The following is a 23,988-nucleotide window of genomic DNA, read 5'->3' as shown; positions in this document are numbered from 1 at the left end:
CTTTCTTTCTTTCTTTCTTTCTTTCTTTCTTTCTTTCTTTCTTTCTTTCTTTCTTTCTTTCTTTCTTTCTTTCTGATGAGTCTAGTTAAGAGATTATCAATTTTGTTTATCTTTCAAAGAGGTAGCTCTTGGTTTCATTAATCTTTTGTATCATTTTTCTAGACTCAATTTCATTTATTTCTGCTGTGTTCTTTATCATTTCCTTCCTTCTACTCACTTTGGCCTTTGTTTGCTGTTCTTTTTCTAGTTCTTTTAAGTGTAAGATTAGATTGTTTATTTGAGCTTTTCTTGTTTGTTTGTTTCTTGAGGTAGGCCTCTATTGCCATGAATTTCCCAATGAGGACTGTTTTTATAGTGCCCCATAGATTTTGAGTACATGTGTTTTCATTGTTATTTGTCTCTAGCTAGCTTTTCATTTATTCCTTGATCTCATTGTTAACCCATTCATTGCTTAGTATCATGTTATTTAGCCTCCATGTGTTTGTGTATTTTCCAGTTTTTTTTTCTTGTAGTTGATTTCTAGTTTCGTATCATTATGATTTGAGAAGATGTTTGATATGTTTTCAATCTTCTTAAATTTATTAAGAATTGATTTGTGTCCTAACATGTAGTCTATCCTTGAAAACGTTCCATGTACACTTGAGAAGAATGTATATTTTGCTGCTTTGGGGTAAAATGTTCTGAAAATATCTATTAAATCCACTGGTCTAGTGTGTCATTTCAACCACTGTTTCCTTGTTGATTTTCTGTCTGGAAGATCTGTCTATTGGTGTCAATGGGGTGTTAAATTCTCCTATTATGAGTGTATTATTGTTGAATCCTTCTTTTAAGTTGGTCAATAATTGCTTTATATATGTAGGTGCTCCTATGTTGAGTGAATATATTTTTACTAAGGTTATGTCCTCTTGATATATTGATCCCTTTATCATTGTGTAATGCCCCTCTCTGTTTCTTATTATAACCTTTGTTTTAAAGCCTATTTTGTCTGATATAAGTATTGCTATCCTGGCTTTTTTTTCTTTCTATTTGCATGAAATAACATTTTCTATCTCTTTACTTTCAGTTTGTGTGTGTCATTTGATCTGAAGTGGGTCTTTCGTAGACAGCATATGCACTGGGTCTTGTTTTCTTATCCATGTGGCCACCCTATGTCTTTTAATTGGAGCATTAATCCATTTATATTAAAGCAATTATTAATAGGTACATAGTTATTGCCGTTTTATTATTTGTATTTATGGGTTTTTCCACTTCTTCTTTTCACAGATGTCCCATTAACATTTTTTTGTAATGCTGGCTTGTTGGTGATGAATTCTTTAAGCTTTTTCTTTCTGGGACGTTCTTTATCTCACCTTCCATTTTAATTGATAGCTTTGCTGGGTAAAGTATTCTTAGTTGTAGATTCTTGTTTTTCATAACATTGAATATTTGTTGACAGTCCCTTCTGGCCTGCAAAGTTTCTCTTGAAAAATCCATAGACATTCTTATTAGGGTTCCCTTGTTAGTAATTAGCTGTCTTTCTTTTGCTGCTTTTAAGATCCTCTCCTTGTCTTTGACCTTTGTCATTTTAATTATGATATGTCTTGGTGTGGATCTATTTGAATTCTTCTTGTTTGGGACTCTCTGTGGTTTCTGGACTTGTATGTTGAATTCCTTTACTAGGTTAGGAAAGATTTTTGTCATTATTTCTTCAAATAGATTCTCAAGCCCTTGCTCTCTCTCTTCTCCTTCTGGTACTACTATGATGTAGATATTATTAAAGTTCATGTTGTCCCAGAAGTCTCTTAAACTATCCCCCTTTTTTTTTTTTTTACTATTGTGTTGATCCAATTGGGTGTTTTTGCTACCTTGTCTTCCAATCACTGATTCAATATTCTGCTTTGTTCAATATCTACTGTTGATTCCATCTAGTGTATTCATTTCAGTTATTGTATTCTTCATTTCTGACTGATTCTTTTTTATGGCTTCTATGTATTTTTTATGCTTACTATCTCTATGTTGAAGTTATTTTTGAGATCATCCATTCCCCCGCTAAGTTCGTTGAACATCCTTATAACCATTATTTTGAATTCTGTCTCTGGTAGGTTGCTTGCCTCCATTTCATTTAGCTTTATTTCTGGAGTTTTTTCCTGCTTTATTTGTGGCATGTTTCGTTGTTTTCTCAATTTATTTGCCTCTCCATGTTCAAAGATTTGCTTCATCTGTCAACTTTGGTCAGATAGTCTGAAGATGTCCTTTGTGGCCCAGTGGCACAGTCTCCCTATTCACTTGTGCCTGGGGCTCTGGATGTGATCTTTGCGTGGGTTGTATGTGTTCTTCTTATAGCTAAGCCTTTATTGCTGTTAGCATATCAGTGAATGGGATTAATGCTCAGGCTGACTAACTGTGTGAATTGGCTGTGCCACAGGAATAGCTGTATGGAGGCTGATCCCAGAGTGGAATTTGCCCTAGTAGGCTCGTGTACTTGTTGAGACCACCCTTTCTGTGTACCGCATATGGGGCTAGTCAAGTGTTGCTCTATTGTAGTCTAGCACCATCCTCCGGGAGCATTGATTTTGTGGCTCTTTGGGAGGGGCTACCCAGTAGGACAAGTTCAACCTCTGCCTTTGATTAATTGGGGCTACCTGGTGGGAGCAACAAAGCGATCTGCAGATGGTTGCTGCCTGTGTTGAATCTATAGGTAAGTGGAAAAGACAATGCTATAAGCTGTAGTTCAGTTACCCCCAGTACCAGGCCTGGGGAGATTTAGCGGAAGGACCAGTGCACCTCAAGGCCTGAGGCTGTCTGCCAGTTGCCTGTAAGACTCCACAACTGGAAAAACCTCTGGGTTATACATGAGTTGGGTGGTGTGGGTACGCAGGGAGTCATTTCGATGTATTGAGCAGGTTTCCCCTTGCTATTGCAGTGTTAGTTTACATGCCAGCACTATCTCTGTGGCTTCCTGTAAAAGTCTCATATTGTAGCATGGCCAGCCACTGCCTGCCTTGGGCCTGCAAACGGCTGAGATATGTTTAAGAAATACTGTATCTTGGGGTCAGGAGTTTGTGGCCAGCCAACGAAAGTCTCTCCTGGATGCATAGGCTTTGTGTGTGCCATACTAACTGCATGCTGTTGTTTGCTGTCAAATTCATGTCCCAAGGAAAGCACAGAGTGGCACTGAGGTGCCTGGGAACAGGCTTGCCCCAGTTAATTTGTAGGTTGAGTGGGGTGTCATCTCAGTGAGACATGGGCTGTCAGGCCTATACTGCATTAGATTTTCTGCCAGTTCTGGGTCCATGGGCTCTTGCAAAAGTCAAGAATCACTACAACACTCGCTGCCATCTGGGATGGGCCCACAGACCCCATAATTAACCCAAGAGATGTTGTATCTCGTGCTGGTAGCAGTGAACCGCCTGCCACTGTTTTCTCTGAAATGCATGCAGAGCACTAGCTGAAGTCTATTGCCTTCATGGAATGATCACCTCCAGTAAGGGGCAGCTGCCTGGCAATGGTCTACTACAGGCAATTTGTGGGTTGGGCAGGGTCTCAGGGAGACATGGGCTGTCAGGCCAATGCAGCCTCAGATTTGCTGCAAGTTCTGAGTCTGCAGGTTCCCACGAAAGACACAGATCACAGCTAAACCAGCTGCTATCTGGGGTAGGACCATAGACCCTCGAGATATGCTCAAGCTTGTCTTGGTAGCAGTGATTTGTCCACAATTGTTTTCCTCAAAATGCTCGCATAGTGCTGGCTGAAGTCTGATGCTTGTGTGGAATGTTAAGCCTCAGAAAGGGGCAGGGAGGAGGTGGCAACACAGCAAGGAGCCACCCCAGGCAATCTGTGGGTTAGGTAGGGTGGGCCAGTCAGGCCAATGCAGCTTGAGAACTGACTGTGTGTGTGTGTGGTGGGGGTGGGTTCAACACAGACAAGCTGGTGCCTGTCTGTAGGCTGCTCCATAGGGGGGCCCAACTAAGGCACAATAGCAGCTGCCTGTGCAGCCTTCACTCCTGCTCCATGTAATGCAATCTTTCCCCATATGACTCTTGCATCTCCTGAGCCTCTGTTCCTCTGCTAGCACCAGGTGTGTGTCTGTGGGCAAGAGAATCTGTGTGCAGGTCCTTCAAAGAGGCGTCTGGGATTTCAGTCTCCCTCTGTCTCACCTGGACAGCCAGAATCCCCATCAATTTTTATAGCCAGATTTCTTGAGAACTTTTCTTCTCTGGGCTGGGACCCTGGGTTAGGAAGCCCTCATATGGGGAGAGGACCCCGCTATCCTTCAGAGGGGCCTCTGCAGACATGCTCTCGCTCCCAGTGCTCCATCACCACTTGCAGGTGTGGGCCCAGCCTGTTTTGCATCTTTGCCCCTCGTACCAGTTTCAATGTGGTTCCTTTTTTATATCATCAGATGGATGTGTTATGATCAGCTGGACTCCAGGTGATTCTCCACATTGATTATTTTATAATTTGGTTTTAATTTTAATGCAGACCTGAGAAGAGGTGAACCCTGCTTTTACCTAGTCTGCCATCTTGACCTTCTCTCCTCAACAAGCAGTTTTAATGAAATAAAGACCAAATGAGAAATGACACAGATAATGATGAAGGAAGTATTATTTATACTTTTTTTCCAAAGGGAAAAATAAGGAATAATAAATAGTAGAAATAGAGCCTACTGACATTACTCAATTTCCCGTATAAAATATGTGTAGGAATATTTGAAAGACAGGAGGAGTAGCAAATGAGCTAAGAATTTTTCTTTTAATTGAAGAAAGTAATTCAGATAAGTCATTGCTTTGGACTGAATAAGCCATACTTGCCTTTCAAAGATATTATCTACATATATCTCAGTGAAGAAGATTCAAAAATTATTTGATGAATAAAAATAAAACAAGGCAGTATTCAGTACTTAGTCTTATCTCATTGGTATCTTAATCTCTTTCTTTCTTTGCCAGTAACCAAGGTATAATAAATTTAATAAGATAAACCATAAGTTTTAACCTTCCAGTGGTTATTAAAACTTTGAAAGTACATATTCTTTAAACCAATAATTCCATTTATAAGACTATCTTCCATAGGTCTTCTCATACAAGTATATGTACAAGGAGATTCATTGAAGTATTGCTTGTAATGGCAAAAGTTGAGAGAAAACATAAATGTCCAACCAGAGAAGAATAGATGAATAATTTATGGCATGCCCCATTATGGAATACTACGTATCCACCAAAAAGAAGGAAGTAGATTTGTTGTACTAAGACAGGGCTGTCCATGTTATGCGGTCAAGTGAATACTATACACAACAGTATGTATAGTATCCCAGTTTTAAAAAATCCTGTATACATATAAGCAAAAAGCAGATAATATACACATGTTGAAAGAGGCCTAGAAGTATAATTTACCCTTGAACAACATGTGGGTTCAGGGTGCTAATACCCCTGTACCCCTGTGTAGTTGCAAATCCATGTATAACTTTTGACTTCCCCAAAACTTAACTACTAATAGCCTACTGTTGACTGGAAAGATTACCAATAGCATAAACGGTCAATTAACACATATTTTGTATGTTATATGTATTATATACTGTATTCTTACAACAAAGAAAGCCAAAGAAAAGTAAATGTTATTTAAAAAATCACAAGGAGGAGAAAATAGATTTACAATATCTATTGAAAAAAATCCATTTATAAGTAGACCCACACAGTTCAATCCCATGTTGTTCAAAGGTCAACTCTATATGTACTGTACTATTAACAGTAAATACTCCTAGTAAGTAGAAGAGATGGACTTTTAGCTTTTGATTTATATTGTTTTGTATTTTTACAACAAGCATATATTTAATGTTTTTTTAAAATCTGAAATATATCTGAGGGAGAAAAAAAGCCAAGTCCTTGGGAGTCAACCTTCCCCTCCCTACCACACTCAGGTTCAGTTTCTTTCTCTCATTGTGGCCTGTACAGTTAATCACAAGAAAACACTATAAGCACAATTTATTTTATTATTGAGAGAAGTTTCATAATTAAAGTTCCAGGTTTCTAGTTAGCTTGTCAGAAAATTAAAGTTCTGGAAGTCCCGCTGATTGTAACACCTACATCTGATAACATAAAGGAGCCACATTGAAGCCAAACCAGCATAGACAACAACCATTTGCGGATCACTTTGTAGTTCCCGCTGGGTAGCTCTGAGCAATCAAAAGCATCCACTGACCTTGACCTATGGGGGAGCCCCTCCCAAGGGGCCACAATACCAACACATCCAGAGGCTGGCACCAGACCACAACAGGGCAACTCCTGATTAGTCGCGTTAGTGGTATACAAAAAAGAGCAGTTGCAACAAGTATACAAGTCTGCTAGGGCAATTCCCACTCAGTCGGGTCACCCCACACACAGCAATTCTTACCCTCTGGGTGCAGTCAGTTCCCACAATTAGTCAGCCTGAGTGTTAATCCCAGCCACTGATGTACTAACAACAGTAAAGTCTTGGCAACAAGAGAAAATCACACACAACCCACACAAAGATCATGTCCAGAGCCCCCAGATAAGGAGATCATGGAGAGTGCACTACTGAGCCACACAGGACACCTACCACTTCAGACTATCTGGCCAAGGCTGAGAGACAAAACAAATATTCCTTACACATTGAAACAAACACAGAGAGGCTAATAAAATGAGAAGACAAAGAAACATGCTACAAATGACACAACAGGAGAAAACTCCAGAAAATAAGCTAAATGAAATGGAGGCAAGCAACCTACCAGAGACAGAGTTCAAAATAATGGTTATAAAGATGCTCAATGAACTTAGGGGGAGAATGGATGAACACAATGAGAACATCAACATAGAGATAGTAAGCATAGAAAAAGGACATAAAACCATAAAAAGAACCAGACAGAAATGAAGAATACACTAGGAGGATTCAACAGATTGGACGAAGCAGAAGATTGAATCAGTGAACTGGAAGACAAGGTAGTAGAATACACCCAATCAGAACAACAAAAAGAAAAAATAATATTAAAAAATCAGGACAGTTTAAAAGACCTCTGGGACAACATGAAGCATAACAATATCTGGATCATAGGAGTACCTGAAGGAGAAGAGAGAGAATAAGAGATTGAGATTCTATTTGAAGAAATAATGACAGAAAACTTCCCTAACCTGGCAAAAGAATTAGACATACAAGTTCAGGAAGCACCATGAGTCCCAAACAAGAGGAATTTAAACAGACCTACACCAAGACACATCATAATTAAAATACCAAAGGTCAAAGACAAAGAGAGAATATTAAAAGCAGCAAGAGAAAGGCAACTAGTTATTTACAAGGGTACCCCTGTAAGAATGTCTGCTGAGTTTTCAACAGAAACTTTGTAGACCAGAAAGGACTGGCAAGAAATATTCAAAGTTATGAAAACCAAGAATGTACAACCATGAATATTCCATCCAGCAAGGCTTTCAATTAAAATGGAAAGTGAGATAAAGACAGGAAAAAAACTTAAGGAATCCATTTTAATATTAACAAATATTAATATTTGTTAATATTAAAATGACAGTAACTATATACCTATCAATAATCACTTTAAAAATAAACGGATTAAATGCTCCAATCAAAAGACATACAGTAACTGAATGGATAAGAAAACAAGACCCATGCATATGCTGTATACAAGAGACCCACTTCAGATCAAATGACACTCACACACTGAAGTAAAGGGATGGAAAAAGATATTTCATGTAAATGGAAATGAACAAAAAAGCAGGGGTAGCGATACTTACATTAGATAAAATAGACTTTAAAACAAAGTCTATAATGAGACAAAAAAGATCATTACATAATGATAAAGGGATCAATAAATCAAGAGGGCATAACCCTAGTAAACATATACGCACCCGACATAGGAGCACTTACATACATAAGGCAATTATTTACTGACGTAAAAGGAAAGATCAATAGTAATACAGTCATAGTAGGAGATTTTAACACACCATTGACATCAATGGACAGACCTTCCAAACAAAGAATCAACAAGGAAACAATGGGACTAAAAGACACACTAGACCAGATGGATTTAATACATATTTTTCATAGCATTTCACCCCAAAGCAGCAAATATACATTCTTCTCAAGTTTTCCAAGGTAGACCAGATGTTAGGACACAAAGCAAATCTCAATAAATTGAAGAAGATTGAAATCATATCAACCATCTTCTCTGATCACAATAGTATGAAACCAGAAATCTACAAGAAAAAAAAAACTGGAAAATACACAAATACATGGAGGCTAAATAACATTCTACTAAACAATGAATGGGTTATTAATGAGATCAAGGAAGAAATCAAAAAGCACCTAGAGACAAATTAAAATAAAACACAGTGACTCAAAATGTTTGGGAGACAGCAAAAGCAGTCATAAGAGTGAAATTTGTAGCAATACAGGCCTACCTCAAGAAACAAAAGAAAGCTCAAATAAACAATGTAACCTTACAGTTAAAAGAACTAGAAAAAGACAAGCAAAGTGAATAGAAGGACATAATAAAGATCAGAGTGGAAATTAATGAAACAGAGTCTAGAAAAACAATACAAAAGATTAATGAAACCAAGTGCTGGTTCTTTGAAAGGATAAACAAAATTGACAGACATTTAGCTAGACTCATCAAGGAAAAAAGAGGACTCAAAGAAATAAAATCAGAAATGAAAGAGGAGAAATAACTATGGACTCCACAGAAATACAAAGTATCTTAAAAAAATACTACAAGCAATTATACGCCAACAAATTGGACAATCTGGAAGAAATGGACACATTCCTGGAAACATTCAATCTTCCAAGAGTGAATCAAGAAGAAAAAGGAAATATAAACTGACCGATGATCACCAATGAAATAGAATCCATAATCAAATATCTACCCCAGAACAAAAGTCCTGGACCAGATGGCTTCATAGGTGAATTTTAAAAAACCTTCAAAGAATTATCTCCTATTCTTCTCAAACTGTTCCAAAAAATTCAAGAAGAGAGAAGGCTCCCTAACTCCTTTCATGAGGCCACCATCACCTTGATTCCAAAACCAGGCAAAGACATTACAAAAAAAGAAAACTATAGTCTGATATCTCTTATGAACATTGATGCAAAAATCTTCAACAAAATATTAGCAAACCGAATTCAGCAATATGTTAAAAATATCATACACCATGATCAAGTTGGATTTATTCCCGGGATGCAAGTTTGGTACAATATTCGCAAATCAATTAATGTGATACACCACATTAAAAAATCGAAAGAGAAAAACAATATGATTATATCAATAGATGCAGAAAAGTGTTCGACAAAATCCAGCATCCATTTATGATAAAAACTCTCAACAAAGTGGAAATAGAGGGAACATACCTCAACATAATAAAGGCCATATATGACAAACCTACAGCTAACATCATACTCAATGGAGAAAGGCTAAAAGCATTTTCCTTAAGATCAGGAACAAGACAAGGATGCCTACTTTCACCATTCCTGTTCAATATTGTATTGGAAGTCTTAGCCACAGCAATAATACAAGAAAGAGAAATAAAAGGCATCTGAATTGGAAAGGAAGAAGTGAAACTCTAGACATTTGACAATGACATGATACTATATATAGAGAACCCTAAAGATTCCACCAAAAAAAAAAAAAACTGTTAGAACTGATCAACAGTTTGTAACAGATTACAAAATAAATATTTAGAAGTCAGTGGCATTTTTATACACCAATGATGAACTTTCAGAAAGAGAACTTAAGAAAACAATCCCATTTGCAATTGCATCGAAAACTATAAAATATGGGAATCAAATTAAAATAGGAGGTAGAAGACCTATTCTCATAAAATTATGTCATTGAAAAAAGAAATTTAAGAAGATAAAAATAAATGGAAGCGTATATTGTGCTCATGGATAGGAAGAATCAACATCATTAAAATGGCCATACTACCCAAAGCAATCTATAGATTCACTGCAATTCCTATCAAAATATCAATTGCATTTTTCAGCAAGATAGAACAAACGATTTTAAAATTTCTATGGAATCATAAAAGACCCAGAATAGCCATGGCAGTCTTGAGAAAGAAGAACAATGTTGGAGGTATCACACTACCTGATATCAAACTATACTACAAGGCTACAGTTATCAAAAGAGCATGGTACTGGCATAGAAACAGATACATTGATCAATGGAACAGAATAGAGAGCCTAGAAATAAATCCACTTATACACTCACTTAATATATGACAAAGGAGGTAACAATATACAATGGGGTAAAGACAGTCCCTTCAATAAATGGTGTTTGGAAAAATTGGACAGATACTTGCAAAAAAAAAATGAAACTGGACCACCTTCTTACACCATATACAATAGACTCAAAATAAATTAAAGACCTAAATGTAAGACCCCAAACCATAAAAGTTCTAGGAGAAATCATAGGCAGTAAACTCTCTGATATTGCTAACAGTAATTTATTTTCAGATATATATATATCCCCAGGAAAGGGAAATAAAAGAAAAAATAAACAAATGGGACTATATCAAACTAAAAAGTTTTTGTATAGCAAAGGAATCCATCAAGAAAACCAAAAAATAACCGACTGATTGAGAGGAGATATTCACTAATGATACATCTGCTAAGATGTTAATATCCAAAAATATATAAAGAATTCATATAACTCAACAACAGAAAAACAAACAATCCAATTAAAAAATGGGCAGAAGACCTGAACAGGTACTTCTCCAAAGAGGAAATACAGATGGCTAAGCGACATATGAAAAGATGCTCAAGGTCACTAATCATCAGAGAAATGTAAATTAAAACCACAATGACATATCACCTCACACCTGTCAGAATGGCTATCATCAATAAGTCAAAAAACAAATGTTAGCAAGGATGCGGAGAAAAGGGAACCCTCATACATTGTCGGTGAGATTGCAAATTGGTACAGCCACTATGGAAAACAGTCTGGAAGTTTCTCAAAAAATTAAAAGTGAATATACCTTTTGACCCAGCAATTGCACTTCTAGATATTTATCCAAACAAATAAAAACAATAATTCGTAAAGATCTATGCACCCCAATATTCATGGTAGCACAGTTTATAATAGCCAAGATATGGAAGTAACCTAAATGCCCATCAACAGACGATTAGATAAAGAAATTATGGTTCATATATACAATGGAATATTACTCAGCCATTAAAAAAAATGAAATCTTACCATTTGCAATGACATGGATGGACCTAGAGGTTCTTATGCTGACTGAAATAAGTCAGACAGAGAAAGATAAATATGATTTTACTTATATGCAGAATCTAAGGAACAAAAAACAAACTAATCAAAAACAGACTCAGAAATATAGTGGACAATTTGGGGATTGACAGAGGGGAGAGGAGTTGGGGGGCTGGGAGAATGGAGTGAAAGATTAAAGAAGTACAAATTAGAAGTTGATAGTTGGTCACGAGGATGGGGAGCATGGCATAGGGCATGCAGTTAGCATTAATATATCAGCTAGATGGAAAACCAGAGAAGGAGCAGTTAGGTAGATTGTTTTGTAAACTATATAAATATCTAACCGATGTACTATATACTTGAAACTAATTAATCAGCAATAAAAAATGATGTGAATAGAATATTTTGTTACCAAATATATTAAAAAAATAAAAATAATTACATGCTTCTTTAGCTCTTTTAATCCTACTAGAGTATAAAGTTTTGGTGTGCTTGAGTTAACTTTTTCTCATTTATCTATATAAACTAATACAGTGTATAGTCGGTTATTTGAAAGAATTCTTACAAATAAGCAAAAAAAAAAAGTTTTGCCCAGTGTAACTACCTGATTTTAACTCATTTCCTATTGCCCCAAGAATACTTGCCATCGGCGCTTGAAGCTGCAGCGTTTACCCTCAGATAACTCATGGATTACTGTCCTAACTTTACACCCAAACTTTGCCACGACATACCTCGCTTTTATTATTTTCGCATCGCTCTGTATATCGATATTTTTGGAAACAAATGACATCATTCTTTTTATAGCATAATATTTTTAGTAGTGGTATTTCCATTTGCAAAATATAGTAATTTTTGATCACTGAAAATGTCAAATCTAAGAAAACATAGCATCCCTATGAGTGATGTTAACATTGTTCTTAGACAGTTGTTAGCCAAAGATTCATTTGCTGAATCTGATTTATGTATATATTTCTGTTACATTAATGTTTGAGAAAAGTTCAAACTTTTGAACTTTTCTCAAACATTAATGTAATATGTTTGAGAAAATAACGCCAATAATACTTTTTATATTTTATTTTTATGTTGAAAACCAGTGAGATTTGCTTCAGCTTCAAAGAATGTATTTATGTAAAATTAAATTAATGCTGATATCAAGCTGCACTTTTTTTTTCTAAATGGGAAATGGGTTAAAATACCAAGTGGTGGCTTCTGGGTAAAATCTGGTTTGTTTATTTATTTATTAATTCAACATTTATTATTGGAATAAATGTGTTAAACTTTTAAAAAATTGAACATTTATTAAGTGCCAACTGAGTGCTAAGCACTGGGGAATTCAAACATGCTAGTTCCTCAACTCTTTTAGCTGATGGTTTGTTTCTTCTTCGAAATTGCTAGCATCCCATCTCCACCCTTAGTAGTTGCATTCAATACTTTCCAATGTTCATCTACATTTGAAAGTTAATCCCCTTCCACTTACTGCAATTTAGAAAATTTTTGAATTTTCTAAAAGCCATTTCTTGCATCGTGCATGAGAATATTCCACTAAAACTGACATTTATTTTTAAAACTGGTTTATAAATAACAGGGACAGGAGATGATTTAACAATAAAAATAGAAAATAGTGAGGGCGGGGGTATATAATGTTTGCATTTATAAAGGAAAAGGGAGATTTTTGAAAGATTTGATATTTATGAACAAAAACATACGTCAATCACTGTTGGAGAAAGAAAAAATGTGATACATAATACAGTTCTAAAATATATGTATACTGCATAAATATTTTGGAATAAAAATCTCTCTTTTTTCAGAGAGAAAGTGCTATATTACATTATCTCCTTGAAGTTCTAGTTCTGTAGATCTAAGCATTTTCTTTAAAAATCAATTAAAAATTACGATGAGAAAATGTTTAGACTGAGACTTATATTATGTACACATGTGTAGGATCAATATTTGTAAACTGCATTCTTTAGTATGTCATGCCTTTTGCCTCACAAATCTTTGAAACACAACATTAAATAAGAGTTTTATTACAGGTCATTAAAATACAAAGGGGATAGAGTAATTCTTGCTTTTAGTTCTTGTATACATTATGTATTATATTATATTATTAGAAAGTAATTTGTATGAGTATCTTAATGATTTTTATAATAAATTTTCATTTTTTAATATTTCTTTTATTATGGTGATATTGGTTAACAAAATCCAATAAGGTTCAGGAGTATAACTCGACAGTAAGGCATATATATATATATTACATACATTATACATACATTCATTGTATCATGGCAGATTTCTTTCTGTTACCACATATTTGACCCTTTTTACTTCCCATCTACTTCCCCGCTCCTCCCGTACCCACTGGTAACCACTAGTCTATTGTATATGTCCATGAGTCTCTGTTTGTCCTGTTTGTTGCTTTTAGGTTTATATCTCACATATAAGTGATATCATGTGGTTTTCAATTTTTCTCTGTCTGCCTTATTTTGCTTAGTATGATTATCTCAAGGTCCATCCATGTTGTCGCAAATGGTAGTATCTCATCTATTCTGATGGTTGAGTAATATTCTATTGTATATATGTACCGCAGCTTCTTTAGCTAGTCATCTATAGTAGGACATTTTGGCTGCTTCCATGTCCTGGCCACCATGAATAATGCTGCTATGAATATCGATGTGCAAATATCTTTTCGAATATGGGTTTTCAAGTCTTTGGGGTAAATACCCAGTAGAGAGATTCCTGGATCATAAGGTAGATCAATTCTTAGTTTTTTGAGGAACCTCCATACTGTTTTCCATAGTGGCTGTACCAATCTGCAGTCCCACCAGCAGTGTATAACGGTTCCTTTTTTCCGCATCCTCTCCAGCATTTGCTATTACTTGTCCTATTGCTATTCTAAAGGTGTGAGATGATATCTCATTGTGGTTTTGATTTGCATTTCCCTAATAGCTAGCAATGTTGAGCATCTTTTCATATATTCGTTGGCTATTTGTATGTCCTTTAGGGAGAAGTGTCTGTTCAGGTCCTCTGCCCATTTTTTATTTTTTGTTGTTATTGAGTTGTATGGGTTCTTTGTATATTTTGTATATTCGGCCCTTATTGGAGATGTTGCTGGTAAACATATTTTCCCATTCTGATGGTTGTCTCTTTACCTTGTTGATGATTTCTTTTGCTGAGCAGAAGCTTTTTAGTTTGATGTAGTCCCATTCACTTATTTTAGCTTTTACTTCCCTTGCTTTTGAGGTCAAATTCATAAAATCCTCTTTAAGTCCAAGGTCCTTGAGTTTTGTTCCTATGTTTTCTTCTATGCATTTTATTGTTTCAGGTCTTATATTCAGGTCCTTAATCCATTTTGAGTTAATTTTGGTGTGCGGTGATAGACAACAGTCTAGTTTCATTTTTTTTGCAAGTGGCTTTCCAGTTTTCCCAGTACCATTTATTGAAGAGGCTTTCCTTTATCCACTGTATGTTTTCGGCTTTTTTGTCAAAAATTATTTGCTCATATAAATATGGGTTTACTTCTGGACTCTCGATTCTGTCCCACTGGTCTGTGCATCTGTTTTATTGACAATACTGATTACTGTCACTTTGTAGTATAATTTGAAGTTGAGCAGAGTGATGCCTCCAGCCTCGTTCTTTTTTCTCAGGATGGCTTTGGCAATTTGGGGTCTTTTGTGCTTCCATACAAATCGGATGATTTTTTTGTTGTTTCTTTAAAAAATGGCGATGGGATCTTGATGGAGATTGCATTAAATCTATATAATGCTTTAGGTAATAAGGTCATTTTAACTATGTTGGTTCTTCCAATTCAAGAACATGGAATATCTTTCCATTTCTGTGTATCTTCTTCAATGTTTTAATAGGGTTTTATAGTTTTCATATATAGGTCCTTCATATGTTTTATTAAATTTATTTCTAGGTATTTTATTCTTTTTGTTGCAATTGCAAAAGGAATTAGTTTTTCCACTTTTTTCTGACAATTCATATTTAGAGTATAGGAAGGCTATGGATTTTGGAACATTAATTTTGTATCCAGAAACTTTACTGTATTTGTGTATTGTTTCTAGTAGTGTTCGTGTGGAGTCTTTAGGGTTTTCTTTATAGAGAATCATGTCATCTGCAAATAGTGACAGTTTTTCTTCATTTCCTATTTAGATGCCTTTTATATCTTTCTCTTTCCTGATTATACTCACTAGGACCTCCAATATTATATTGAATGACAGTGATGATAGTGGACAGCCTTGTCTTGTTCTTGATCTTAGAGGGAAGATTTTTATTTTTATTTTATTAATTTTTTACTTATTGTATTGGAGTAACATTGTTTAATAAAAGTATATAATTTTCAGGTATACATTATCATTTGACATCTATATATTCTATTCTGTGTTTACCAAAGTCCAGTTTTCTTCAGCTACCATATATTTGATCTCCTTTACCTACTTCACCCTCCACCCTAAACCCTATATTTGACACCCTTTATCCCGTCTTAGAAGGAAGGTTTTTAGTTTTTCACCATTAAGTATAATATTGGCTGAGGGTTTGTCATATGTGCCCTCTATTATGTTAAGCTACTTTCCTTCTATACCAATTTTGTTAAGTGTTTTGATCATAAATCAATGCTGTATCTTGTCAAGGGCTTTTTCTGCATCCACTGATATGATCATATGATTCTTATTTTTCATTTTTTTAATTGGTGTATCACATTAATCTATTTGTATATATTGAACCATCCCTGTGCCCCTTGGTTGAAGCCCACCATATCATGGTGTGTAATCTTTTTTACATGTTTCTGTGTTTGGTTCGCTGGTGTCTTATTTAGGATTTTGTATCTGTGTTCATGAGATATATTGGTCTGTAGGTTTGTGTGTGTGTGTGTGTGTGTGTGTGTGTGTGTGTGTGTGTGTGTTATCTCGTGATACCAAGTTTTGCTATCAGGGTAACATTGGCCCCATAAAATGAGTTAGAAAGTACTGCCTCCTCTTCAGTTTTTTTGAAGGGTTTGAGAGAATAGGTATTAAACTTTCCTTGAATGTTTGGTAGAATTCAAAGGTGAAGCCGTCTAGTCCTGGACATTTACTTTTTAGTAGGTTTTTGATGATTCTTTCAATTTCCATAGTGCTGATAGATCTATTTAGATCCTCCAGGTCTTTTTGATTCAGTCTAGGAAGGTTTAATTTTTCTAAGTACTTGTCCATTTTTTTCTAGGTTATTAAATTCGGTGTTATATACTTTTTTTGTAGTATTCTTGTATGATCCTTTGTATTTCTGTGGTGTCTATCGTAATTTCTCCTCTTTAATTCTTGATTATATTTGTGTTCTTTCTCTTTTTTCTTTAGTGAGTCTAGCCAGGGGTTTGTCAATTTTATTAACCTTCTCAAAGTACCAGCTCTTTGTTGTATTTATTTTTTTCTATTGTTTTTTTTGTTTGTTTTCAATTTCATTTAATTCTGCTCTAATTTTGAAGATTTATTTCCTTCTGCTGATTTTAGGCTTCATTTGTTCTTCCTGTTCTAGTTTTTTAAGATGAAGCATTAGGTTGTTTATTTGAGCTTGTTCTTGTTTTTGAGATAGGCCTTTAATGATATGAACTTTCTTCTTATCACCTCTTTTGCCGTGTCCCTTAAGTTCGATTTGTTGTACTGTCATTATTATTCATTTCTATGTATCTCTTGATCTCTCTTTTTATTTCTTCTATGAGCCAGTTATTTTTCATTAACATATTGTTTAATCTCCAAATATTTGTTGTTCTTCCCACTTTCTTTTTACAGTTGATCTTCAGCTTCAACATATTACGATCAGAGAATATGGTTGGTATGATTTCAACCCTCTTTTATTTGTTGAGGCTATTTCTGTGTCCCAGTATGTGGTTAATTCTTGAGAATGTTCCATGTGCACTAGAGAAGAATGTATATGCAACCGTTTTGGGATGAAAGGCTCTGTAAATGTCAATTATGTCCAGTTAGTCTAATGTGTCATTTAAAGAACATTTTCATTTTTGAAATTTTAGATTCAATATTGTTAAAGTCTTCATTTTCATCCTCATTATTTAATGTGTATTATCTCTTTTTTGGGCCTTTTACCTGCCAATCATAAACTTAAACTATTTCATTCTTCTTAGAGTAGACCAAGAGAACAATTGCCTATTTGTTTTGTAGGTGCTAACCTATTAATTCTCCGCTATACTTTATGCATTTGGGGGACAATTATGTCCTGTTGGGGCTCCCTGGACTCCTTTTTTCAAAGATAATTAAATATTATACTTGGAATTTGAAATATAATTGATCAAGCAGCAGTAATGTAGAAAGTACAAGGATATCTAAGACACAACACTAATTCTCAAAGAGTTGGAACTATCTTGTTAGAAAGGAACTCCTATCTTGCAATTAACACAAATGCTCTCTACCTTTCTTTTTCACCACCTTCCCCCCCAAAAAAAACAGAAACAAAAACAAGGTGTCTCAGTAAAGTTCTATTAAAGGACTATTAATATATTATTATGGAAGAGAATACTAGTCTAACACTCTAATTCTGCACATGGGAAAATGAAAGTGTAAATTGTTACTTTTTTCAAAATAGATAAAAGCCAATGGTTGTGTAAAAACGTGAATGCATATAATCTCTCCTTATTTGTTCTTAATCTGAATTAGTCTTAATTTTATCTTTTTTCCTACAGTGAATTAAATAAATGTGGTCAAATGTCAAGTAAGCTGTTTGGTTATTTCTTCTGAGTAATTATCCTATTAGCCTTATTTTCCAAATATGTTGAACACATTAATATGTAAACAGAATTTTAGTACACAGAAATTTGTATATCCATTTTACCTTGATTAGTGGTGTAATTCATGTACTTGTTGTAGGGCTTTGACCAGCTTCGACTTGAAGGCTTGCTTTGTGATGTGACTCTGATGCCAGGTGACACAGATGATGCCTTCCCTGTGCATAGAGTCATGATGGCCTCTGCTAGTGATTACTTCAAGGCTATGTTCACAGGTAGGTTGACTTTTTAAACTGCAGCTATGTCAGAACAATATGAAAATATGTTTAAATCTTTTTATTTCTAAAGTGAATTCAGTTCTTTTGTTCTGTGTCTTTATAAGAAGAAACAGTTTCAGAAGGAAAATACACCCAGCAAGTGTGCTTGTGGGTGGCGCTTTTTTAACTTGGGAAATAGATGTAACTTTTTCATACTTCTGCCCTCCTTTATTTCACACCTTTTCTTTTCTAGACACATATCTGAATGGGCCATCAGAGACTCTGGGTCCCACTACTACAGTCTTTAATTCATCAAAAGATACAAAGTGACAAAACATTTTGGAAGCACTTGTATCATATAGACCTCCATTAATATAGAGATATTCCTTTTCAAGTATTCTCTTTTAATTGTAAAATATGCAGAAATCTGACTCTGACATGGTTCCAGAGAATAAAACTTTTCCTTGAATTTATCGTATCTAATTAGCAGCAGAAGTTAGTTTAACCTTAATTAAATTATCTACCTTCATTTAATTGAATGTCTTTATTTAAGGTGGAATGAAAGAACAAGATTTAATGTGCATTAAGCTTCATGGTGTGAGCAAAGTCGGTTTAAGGAAAATTATTGATTTCATTTATACTGCAAAGCTTTCTCTTAATATGGACAACCTTCAAGACACACTGGAAGCTGCCAGTTTTCTACAGATTCTGCCAGTTTTGGACTTCTGCAAAGTATTTCTCATATCTGGGGTAAGACATTTTTAAATCTTCAAATCTTTTCCTGCTATAGACTCTGATGTCACTTCTTTAAAGTAGACTCATGAATCTGTTGTGTAGAAATGTGGAACTTTGGCCATTAGAGAGAGATATCTCATGGTGTGTGGTGTGGAAGCAAGTTAAGAGGAAAACATACAGGTGCATACATACAAAAACAGAATAATTTAAGAAAACCTGTGTAATCAAATGACATCCGATAGTAATAGTGTTTGATAACAACATATATCTTAATCTTTCTGATAACGTTACATATTTTAATCTGGTTTTATTCACCTTAATGATTTTATACAAGCAGACTTAAATGGAATTATGTGGAAACATAATTTGAGCTTCTAGAGGTCTTTTCAAATAGGCTCAGTAATATTTTTTCTTCCTTTAAATATGAGAGCTAAGTCTTGAAAAGAACTAACCCCTATGTGTAAACCTTTAAGAATATGTTTTGAGTCCATAGAAACACATCACCCACTGAATTGTGTTCAGCTTTCTTTAATAGATAAGGGAGAGCACATGCAATTACCAGCCAATGAACTACTTAGCAGTCATCTGTGTCCTGAAGACAGTGTCTTATTTTAGTTGAGAACTTTAAACTTTTCTTCTGGGAAATGAAATGTTTTGGTTGCAAAGAAATATTGCCAAGAAGATTTCTAGAGCTTCTAGGGCTTGCTTTTGTGATGGAAATTTATGACAATAGTAAATTTTGATATATTTTTGAATTTATTATATTGATAGATAATACACTTTTAATAACTAGCTTTAACACATACCAATTTTAACATTGGTGAATAATCGCCGTTAAGGCTTTAAAATTGCATTTATTAAACATGGAAGCTTATCTTTGAAACCCTATGTTTCAAGAGAACATATCCTTAATGATTTCATTAATAAGTTGCTCCTTATCTTATAAAGTCAACCAACAATTCAATTGGACAATTGAAAGTGTGTTTTCTTTGCTTATTTCATTTTTAAAGTACTCAGCCTGCTGTCTCATAATTACTTATAAACTTTTAAGCTGTCTGCTATTTTTAAAGGTTTTATGGCAGCATGGTGTTATAGTGTTGACTTGTATTGTCTTCTCCATTGCATAAATAGTCCAACTGAAGTTTAGTTCTCATGATGCTGCTTGCTGTCCTTACTGAATCTGGGTACTAAATTTAATTTTAATTTAATCACACAAGGCCTTTCCCCTCAAGAGCTATAAGTTTCTTTCCTCTAGTTTTATGCCATTGACATCATATTACAACTTCATTTAAAGAAAAAATAATTGTATTGAATATATATATTTTTAAAAATGTATCAGTCTAATATTTAATTTAGTAATAACACTTGATCCTTACATATATAGACTCTCGACATTGCTTTACACTGACCCTAGCAACATATGATTGTCCTGAGTCAAAATAGGCACAACGTCATGATTTCTTTGGAACTAATCATTAACCAGTGACATTGTTGACCTATTCTCTTTCTAATCCCAAAGTTTTGTCCTTATAACCCGAAAGAAAAGGACCAAACTAGATAAAGTACAATTTATGGAAAGTTGTAAAAGTATACAATTGTCAAAATAATGGTATTAGAAAATAATTTTGTTCTAGATAACTATTTAAAGCAAATTTATTTAAAGATGATATCACAATAATTTTGCACTATTTACAAACTTCCTATAATTAGAATGTTGTTTCCTTAATCTATTTAAAACATTTATTGTAATGGTATGCTTTACCACTTTGGAAATATCTTTGTTTTTATAAACAGTTAATATTGTCTTAAAGAGTATATTCTTCATTCATAGTGTCCTATGCAGACATCCTAAAATCCATTTGTAATGGAGAAGAGGCTTGTCCCTGACAAAGCTTACTTGTGGTATAGTTTACTTCTCTCTCTCATTTTTAGAACTTTCTTGCCTGTGAGCTTTGAGGAAATACCTTTTTTTTTTTTTTCTGAGCACCATTCTATTAACTTATCTTTTATCTTGTTTGCTGAGGATAAATCTGTGTGATTTTGGTGTGGAAATCTTCCCTCTCAGAATCCATGATAAGTTTTGAGAAAAGTTGGTGAATTATTAGTTTAAAGGTTGTGTAAAATCCAATTTTTCCTTTATCCTTCTTTCTTGCATTCCATTTCTTAGTTAAATGTTCAGCCTTATTCTATTTATTTCCTCTTTCCTTCTCAGCAATCAAGTGAATCAGGAAAAACAGTAGCCCCAGGTGCCTTTTCTACCTACAAGAACTGTTTCAAGATAATATATTTTTCAAAGGTTGATTTGTTTTTAGTTCTCTCAGAAGCTGAGTTATTATAGATAATTTTTAAGCATAACAATGTCATATTTTAAGGATTGTGTGCTTAAACCAAATATTTTGAGGAAATAGGTTTATATTTTTAATGATATAGCATAATTATAGTTCACATAACCAAAACATTACTTGGATTTCAGCTTTTAGAAAGAAAAATTAGCTCTACTACAATTCTATTCTATCCCGTTCTTAATCATTTGTGTGCATGATGAGGAGTACTGGTACATTAATTGTGACTCAGCAAATAACACACAAAGCATTTATATATTAGTTTTGAATAATAACTTTAAATATGATAATAAAGCGACACTTACCTTTGGTGGGTTAGAGACATTAGTTTTCTATAACAGAACAGCAGGTTCAATAGAACAAAAATCGTTTTCCTCCTAACTTTGCCATCCTTTGAAATAATACTTTTCTCTTAGGATAGTAATCAGTATTATAGTTTATAGGATCTGGTACTTTGTTCTTGCTATGTTATATTCTCAGTAATTATAGAAAAGAGGACTATAAAATGAATGCAGAAGGGTGATAGTGAACAATGTAAAGCAGAGTGGATAAATTTTCCTGCAAAACTAAAAATGTTTACTTTCATATATCACGAAGATAGTGGAAAATTACCTTTGTTTAGTTATATGCCTCTAAAAATTACATTAGTTTTTGTCCCTATGACATTGCATAACTACGGCATGCTAACTACTGTGCAGCTGTTTCTTGATTTGCAAACAGATTGTAGTTAAATATTATTTTTTATTATATTCATTTGCAAGTTGAAATTTGTAACATCTAACATTTGCCCCACAGAATTACTACTGTTATGGAGGATTATGGGCTAGCCCACAAAACCCAAGTTAACATAAGGTTGCTAAAATAGGGCATTTGTAATTGAATTGGAAATATTTCAATTTAAATATATGATTTTACTGAATAAACAATACAGAATGAAAATGAGCAAGAAACCATTTTATTTTTATATAAAAGCATGCTTAATCAGAGAATAAGGTGCCATTGGGCTTTTGACTTGGTGATACTCTTTCTTTAAACTCATTTTAAAAAATTGTGTTTTTTTTTTCCCCTTGACACAGGTATGTCGTTGGTTCCACCAATGATTTATGATCACTGATTGGGGTAGGAAGCTCACAGTGAAATGCAGAGAAATGTTTTATCGGTGACTGGGGGAATGAAGAGTTAGAGATGGTGGAAAACAAAGAAGATGTATGTATAATGTGGGAGAGAGGCAAAAGGCAGAGAAAAGGGATTCTCTTAAGGGAAAAATGAGAGAATCGGAAGATATTGGAAAAGACAGTTTATTTTGCTACTTGATGATGATATCAGCAGCAAGCTTTGGGAATGTTCTTCTTCATGTAAAGATTTCCTGTATAGTACATATATTTCACATTCCTTATTTAATGTAAATTGGATTTATCCTTAAAAATTAAGAAACTTGTCTTTTCTGATTTTTTTTTTTTTTTTGCTTTTGGGGAGAGGTTCAATGCCAATTAGAGAAAAAATCATACAGATAATTTTACAATGAATCAAACTATTTCCCTCCCCACCAAACCAAGCTTGACTTCTTATTGCAAGACTAATATTTAGCAAGTAGTATCCAGATACTGATTGTTTATGGCTGAGCATCTATTCTGATTAGTTGGTATCCAGACTATGCTGGTTATTAATTATCACCTCTGCCTATAACTTTCACCACCCCATTCTTGCCCATCTGCCATATGGGACTTTCTAGTGGAAGAAGAGACCTCCCCTAGACCATTGTAAGATCTAATATTGATCCAATAAGGGAAGTCCATTCAAAGTGCAAAGTAGTAAGAGAATTGGATTCCATAAGGTGGGGACAGCATCAGTATTCAGTATTCACCTCAAATAGCATTTAGAACGTGAAGAGAGACAAAGACTGAGAGAAAGTTTTTTTTTTTTTTTAAATCATTAGTTTGTTCTTATCAAAGATTCCTTCCCTAGGTCCTATGATGTTCTCACATATGGAAGGAGGTCCAGGAGAATATATCTTCTGCCCCCAAAAGTAGTTTGTTTGATTTCTTCTCAGTCTTTTTCTGTGGACATGCTTCGTCTCTCTGTATAGGATTTACTTGTTGTCAGATTGTCATTTTAATAAACTATATAGCACCAAGGAAAATTTGGTACATTTAATTTCTAAGGAGTTCCTCCAAATTTGTCAGCTAATCTGCATTTCCCTTGAGAAAACAAAAGCAGGCACTCATTTGCTTTTGCTTTGTGTTTTTTTTTTCCTAAATGGGAATTTATTTGTATTAGATACTGATCAACAAAATAACATCGCAAATCTCTGATGAAAGCTGTCATTAAAATATCAAATTATGTTAATAACAATGTTTGAGTGTATTGAGTATGATCTGAGTTTTAATTTAGGGTATTTAAATTTACTTTAAGGTATAGTAAATTTTACTTAATTTGAATTTAATATAGCATCAGTGAGGACCAATATGTTAATGAGAATATCACTATGAAAATTATGATTCTTAGAACTGCCTTTAGAATGACCATGAAAGCTGTTTGATTGCAATGACATAATTTATAATAATTTATATCAAGGAAACTTAAATGTGCATTTGATTATTTTAAAATCAATTTTATTGGTTCTCATCTGTGGTTGAGAAATTTTGTTCTTTTTTGCTTCTCTAGCCCTTAAAATGCTAATATAATTATTTGGATTAACTTCCATAATAATTCTTTGATATTTTAGCCAGATTATGCAATCAGATG

General features: G+C 34.3%; 1 protein-coding gene across 4 annotated transcripts in view; it reads left to right on the top strand.

The window, feature by feature from the left end:
* The window catches only part of KLHL13 (kelch like family member 13), a 234,813-nt gene that overhangs the window by 189,505 nt on the left and 21,320 nt on the right, over positions 1–23,988 (top strand). For all 4 annotated transcript variants that reach the window (XM_023523324.1, XM_011380182.2, XM_011380181.2 and 1 more), the window contains 2 exons: positions 18,052–18,184; positions 18,720–18,916. In XM_023523324.1, coding sequence (XP_023379092.1) covers positions 18,052–18,184; positions 18,720–18,916 — 330 coding nt within the window. The remainder of the gene's footprint in view (positions 1–18,051; positions 18,185–18,719; positions 18,917–23,988) is intronic.

This window comes from Pteropus vampyrus, unplaced genomic scaffold (assembly GCF_000151845.1).
Source record: "Pteropus vampyrus isolate Shadow unplaced genomic scaffold, Pvam_2.0 Scaffold390, whole genome shotgun sequence".
Classification (NCBI taxonomy): domain Eukaryota; kingdom Metazoa; phylum Chordata; class Mammalia; order Chiroptera; family Pteropodidae; genus Pteropus; species Pteropus vampyrus.
Note: the sequence above shows the minus strand (reverse complement) of the source record. Positions and strands in the feature narration are given on the sequence as shown.